The sequence below is a fragment of the Procambarus clarkii genome, chromosome 26, assembly GCF_040958095.1.
Source record: "Procambarus clarkii isolate CNS0578487 chromosome 26, FALCON_Pclarkii_2.0, whole genome shotgun sequence".
NCBI classification, from domain to species: domain Eukaryota; kingdom Metazoa; phylum Arthropoda; class Malacostraca; order Decapoda; family Cambaridae; genus Procambarus; species Procambarus clarkii.
The window spans coordinates 5,282,935-5,289,426 of NC_091175.1; the positions used below are offsets into that span (position 1 = coordinate 5,282,935).

General features: G+C 39.9%; 1 protein-coding gene across 2 annotated transcripts in view; it reads left to right on the forward strand.

Annotated features, from left to right (window-relative positions):
• Positions 1 to 6,492, forward strand: part of Galphas (G protein alpha s subunit) — a 121,795-nt gene that overhangs the window by 16,907 nt on the left and 98,396 nt on the right. The window contains exon 3 of one of the 2 annotated variants that reach the window (XM_045739920.2): positions 1,222 to 1,293. In XM_045739920.2, the coding sequence (XP_045595876.1) occupies positions 1,222 to 1,293 (72 nt within the window). The remainder of the gene's footprint in view (positions 1 to 1,221; positions 1,294 to 6,492) is intronic. The other variant, XM_045739918.2, reaches the window with a different exon arrangement.

The window sequence follows — 6,492 nt, forward strand, 5'->3', positions numbered from 1 at the left end:
AGTATGGGGTTTCCAGTTCCTATCAATCTTGTCATCTGCTGAGCAGTTAATGTCTTTTTGTTGGAGAGTTGTGATTTCATTTGGTTTCAACAAGTCACCGAACTGCATGAGGTTGACGGGTGCTTCCCTGTACTGCAGAATCTTCTAGGCAAGTTTTAAACACAAAAGTATACTATGGAGTTGACCACTTTGCTAGCTGATCCTGTCATTGATATGTAAGTGACAGAATTAATGATCTCTGAGAGAGAACTTAGTTTAGGCACCTGGGTGCTAAACACTCACAATGTAGGATTCCCAACCATCCAAATGGTTTGACACCCTTTCTTACATCGTATCCCAAATCCTTGCCTTCATATCCTTTCCAAGTGCTATATGGGCATAATGGCTTAGCATTTTCTGCTGAGTGACCTTACCTTCCTTGTAGGATGAATGGGAGATGTTAATATTTGCCCTTTGTAACATAACCATATACAGTATGCTACATTAAGTCTGGAGTATACCCTACGATAGATTTAACTTTAGAATTTTGAGATGTTGTGGGGCTGACAACAATCTTTACAGCAAGAGAAAATAGTGATGGTTTGGTCAAAGTAGTGGGAAGGTTTGCCTCAAGCCAGCCACCATGAGGTGGTTGGCTTGAGTGAGTGGGGGGGGACTTGTAACCCTCATAGGCCTATGCACTACTTTTATTTCACTCATAGCTTCTAGCTAATAACACATTCAATTATGTCAATCACCTCCCCACCTCTCCTCTCTCTCTTGCTTGCTCTTTCGAAAATTTGAGTTCTAAAACACTTACACAACAACAACACTCACAAAAACACTGATTCAAGTTTGCGGAAAAACCACATTTGAAAAAATTGAGAATGCTGAACGTATTTTTGGCTCAATATGCTTTCATAAGCAAGGTAGTGACACTATTTTGCTCTGATGGAGGTGAAGTGAGCTGAAATAGTGTTAAGCATTCTCAAATTTTTCAAATGTGGTTTTTCCACACACATACTGGATTCTTACCTTCACCTTCATTCAAGCACTACGGCATTGTAGTAAGTTTCTTTATTCTCATCTGTCATTGATATAGTTTCTCTCTCCTTCCATTACTCCCCACCCCTTTCCTCTCTCTCACCCCTCTCTTCCCCACTCCCACTACTCCTCCTCTCCCTACTTCCCCTCTCCTTTTTCTCCAATCATGTCGGTGTTTAATATATATTTAAATTTAAGTATTGTTCTTTTTGCAGAGAAAAAAGAGAAAAGATCCATGCCATCAGGTGCAATATCCGCGATGCCATCTTGGTGAGTAAGATCATTTTTGTTTTATCCTGTCTGTGATGTCTTCTGTTCAATCAGTCAATGGAGACTTCTTACACCTGACGACTTCTCGCACCGTGATAACTGTCGCTGAACATGATTCCATTATGCCACGTTATATTATCTTGGCATGTTAGAAGTATCAGGTTCGCCACCATCTTCTAATGTTGTCCTACTGTGGACAATGCTGTCGTCATGCAGTGCAGTACTGTGGTAAATTCGTTATGGAGTGGGAACCTTTTTATATTTCTGCCTAACTTATTGTACAGCATTGTTTTTGTCTAAATCTCAACTGCATTGGTATTACAATATTTTTTTTATGTGGTGAACACGAAAAATACAGCATATTGTCAAGAAGCTAAAGTGACACATCGCACTCCTCTTTCATTACACATTGTTAATCACTTCTGGAGGGGGAGGTGTATAAGTAGCTTGCATTCTTTTTCCCATAGTGTTCCCACAATCCACTGTGCTCTCCCCCTCCCTTCTCCCTCTTCCCCCCCCTCTCCCTCCCTCCCTCCCTCCCTCCCTCCCCTGCTCCCTCCCCCATCTCCCCCTTCTCTCTCCCTCCCTCCCTCCCCCGACAGGAGGGAGAAAATAAAATACTGCTAGAAAACCTCGCAGAACCTGCCCCAAATATCATTTGTTTGCTGACCTTAACTTACGACATCTAAAAATGAAAAGTGTGGCAAATACAGTTAAACCTGAGATAATCTCAGGAAACAGTCTTAAATGAATAGTCACAAACAAATGACTCATTGCAAACGTTTGACTGATTTGCCTTAAACTAGCAAATAATAGAACCAACTAGAAAACACCTTAAATCATATTTTCACAAAGATGAACAGAGTAGTAAATTTATGATTACAAATACATGTTAATTAGATCACAGCTTAATTGAAGTTGAGACAATTATGGTCAATAGACCTGTGCTGCCAGTCATAAATCCAAGAGAAGGAGAATTGAACAAATTTAATATGTATATCAAACTGTTTAACTAGTTACAAATAAACCAAGACCTCAGTTGAAATTTGTGTGGAAGAACAGCTAGATAATGCAAACCTAAAGCTATGCTGATAGGCACAGTAGCACTTGAAATGTGTAGAAATCCCAGTAAATACCCAGGAAATACCAGTAAAGAAAAATAAAAAGATGCAAACTGGAACGAGAATGACGTTTCCTTTATAGGCGAAGAAAATAAATTGCAGAACATTTCAAACGTTTCATTGTATCCCAACACAGCATTAGTTCTGTTACAGAAACAGTATTAGTAAGTTTGTTTCTACATAAGAAGTTGTACTAATTGTTACATATAGTATTGATAGTTACAACATGTAACTAGTTGTTACATAAATAATATTGATAGTTACAACATGTAATGAATGACCTTTGTTACAGATCGAAATGTCTTCGTAAAAGTTTGTCTTAATTTGTAATCGAGAACACTCGATTACAGTCAATTAAATCAAATATACAATTAATTACGTTAATTACTGTCACCCAGACACCTAATCAAAGACAATTTACGCCAAGTACAATCTGTCACTCAGACAGCTAATCAATCAAAACAATAACTCTTTACATTAATTACCGTCACCAAGACATTCAACATTCAGTGAGTAACTACTTTATCAATCTGTCACAGACAGTTAATCAACCAAGATGAATTACGTTAATTACGCTATCACACAGACAACCCAGTAACAAGATATCACTTGTTCACTTCAATTCACAACACAATAAACTCACTTCACTATACGATAATTCACACAAAGTACAACACAGCAATAATCACAACACAAAGTAATTATTTGATAATTAATAGTAATAATCACGGTATGACAGACAAACCCACTCAAATGACTTATACAATCTCTGGTTTTCTGAAAGGAGATAGAAACATTACATGGAAATCATGTCAATACGTTTCGGTATCATTTAACTGTACAATCAAATACACAATGAGCATAACAGTGACTAAATGTGGTTTGTGTGTTACGCATGCACACGCCACAAAGAATTCAATCACTTGACGGCTGTAAACATCAGCTGGCTCTTAAGTGTTTATTTACCTCGGCTTGTTTTCTCATACCCGTTCCAGGCGACACGAGACGAACTCTAGTCGTATGGTTGGTATCAGATCAACACAAGAAAAACTCGGTAATAAAACAGAGAAGATATAATTATGCTCACTTAAAAGACCGGCCTTTGTCACTCAAAATCTTGCATACATACAACAGTCGGACTGTAGAAGCTTTGATGATCTTTCTCCAGCATTTCTGCACGTGGTAAATCACGCGAGATATCAATGACACAGGGTGGCAGGTGTAGACATTCGAGCTCCGACCGCATGTGGTTACTTGCCAGTAATAATGCCTCTCACAGGTGGCAGCGGTAGACACGTGTGGTGTGTGCACATTTCAAACAAAGGGCCGCACGTGGTTACATGCTAGAAAACACGTGGGGCGACCAGATGGAGGGGTGTGGCTGACGAGTCAGACGCACAGCGGCCCGTAGCCTGGTGTAAACACAGCTGGGAGGCGAGTGGCGTCTACACAAGGGTGAAATTGGCGCACGCTAAGCACTGGGTGGCGCGCACAGGTGAGACACTGGGTGGCGGCGGCATGGTGATTTGGCGGCAAATATGGAATCAATGCTTATTGTGAGATTATTTTTGGGGAGACACTAATACAAATGCCCTCAGTCAGAAAGGATTGCACAAACCAGCACATTAAATGCCAGATGTGTAGATTATACTTTTAAAACTGAAATAAATGGTGGGAGCAACCGCCTGGGTTCCAAGTCAATTGGACCCTTATCCACTTTGTCGTTAAGCTCCTAAAATGCCAATGGCAATGTTAAGGGTAGTTTGCGGATTCTCTCACCGAATTTAATATTCAGTGATAATGGCTATGAATCAAGTTAGAATCCAGGAGCAGGCTTTCATTAAAATGGCAAGAAATAGTTCAGTATATTGCTGCATGAGTGAGGCAATAATATTGGAAGGTATTGCCATAGACACTTTTCTTTTGGCAACAATAACATTTATTCTCAAAGACTTAACTCTATTACAAGGTACAACAATCTTGACGTTATGTTAATGTCCCAAAGTGACACTACGGACAGCTATCCAAACAGCAGTATAACAAGGATTCCTTTCCTTGCCGCTCCTAAGTATAGTGAGGATTACGATCCGTACCACTCTGGGTTGGTATAATCAACTAACTGAACAATATCAAGTGCTCACTTGGGAATCAATATGCAAATCAATTACAATAAAACAATTAATAACAATGCAGACAACAAGATGGGTCACCGAGACGGACTCTGGTAACCCTCTTTAAGTACGTTAACACTCGTCTCTGGATGGCAATCAAAGCACCAGTTAATTACCCTAATTAATCTCTGAACCGATTACTTTAATTACTGTCATCCAACAGTCAACAATAAGGTAATCTATCGTAATCACAACCTGTCTCTCAGACAGTTAAATAAAACAAAACAATAATTTGCTAACCGTAATTACTGTCACTCAGACCAATTAAATACTTGGTGAGTAATTACAATAATTACTGTCAAAAGAACAGATAATTAATTAATAACGAATTTACGTTAACTCAACGCTGTCACACTCAGCTTGTCAAACACGAATATCACTTCACTTGATACCACCAGGTATCAACCGGGTGGCGGAGGCGCGTATGGGGTGAACGTACGTCGTAGGCGACACAAGAATGTAAACACGTTACGGAACAAGGGGTGATGGCTCTGTTTAGGCGGGAATCACACTGTCCACAGAAGTGACGATAATTCACTTAATTACCTCCGGAGGATTCACAATCACTGGGTAACCTTTCTTTATTCCCTCTTAGTCAAGTACCGTAGCCATATGATGACGGATGACTATGGATGCTGACGATCATGGATCTTTTGAAGGGCTGGAAAAGAGCCAAGATAATTTTGGTGCGTCCAAGTAATGAGAGAGAGAGAGAGAGAGAGAGAGAGAGAGAGAGAGAGAGAGAGAGAGAGAGAGACAGAGAGACAGAGAGACAGAGAGACAGAGACAGAGAGACAGAGAGACAGAGACAGAGACAGACATCGGAGAGAATTAACAATGCAGTCGCGTAGCTCCTGCGGGATCATGTGGTAGTACACTGACTATCTCGAATCGCGATTAATCTTCCACACCCGCACCAATTGAATTCTGACTGCAATTCGCGGTAGTGGGAATCAGAACGGATTGATGAGATGATTAATAACGCCTCGATAACGGAGATTGGTACTATTGGCCGATAGCACAATCTTTCACGTCCGACAAAGGCAATCGCTGAGTACAGAATACCCACTCCAGGACAATTTACGCAAGCGAGGGAAACGTTAGCGCTCCCGGCCACAAGTTCCTCCTGCTCCTCTTATCTCCATACACTTAAATGTTAATTTTATATACGATAAGTCAAAATGGAAAGAACACGTGGAGAACATACACAGAAGTTAACTGGTAATATTAGAGGGTATAGAGAAGTTACACGTTTACACTTAAATGAGTTGGAATATGTTTCTCTAAACAATGTTCACACAGGGAAATGTATTATTGAACTTGGATGTCCTAAACTTGAAATACTATAAACAACCAATTTTACTCTTATTAAATAAGGAAAATATGTATATATATATATATACACACTAGTATTGGTGTGAATTGATGAGACATGAAGTGGTAATGGTAACTGTAAGGTGGAGATGATGTTGAGCGGTGTGATGGGAAGTAAAGAGAACTAAATAGATGTTTTCACAAAAAAATGGAGCCTAAAAAAAAATACAGTGATAAACGATACAAATGAATGGGAAAACGATTACAAGTGATGTGGAACAGAGAGGTAGTGAGTGAGTGGGGGGGTGGGGTGTTAAGTGCGCGAGGGTAGAGGCAAGTGCAGGAGCCAGGTAGAGTAGTTTAGTAGATGTCGGGGCAGGCTGATGAGAGGATGTGTTTAAAGAGCAGGGACCAGATTCACGAAAGCACTTACGCAAGCACTTACGAACCTGTACATCTTTTCTCAATCTTTGGCAGCTTTGTTTACAATTATTAAACAGTTAATGAGCTCCGAAGCACCAGGAGGCTGTTTATAACAATAACAACAGTTGATTGGGAAGTTTTCATACTTGTAAACTGTTGAATAAATGTAA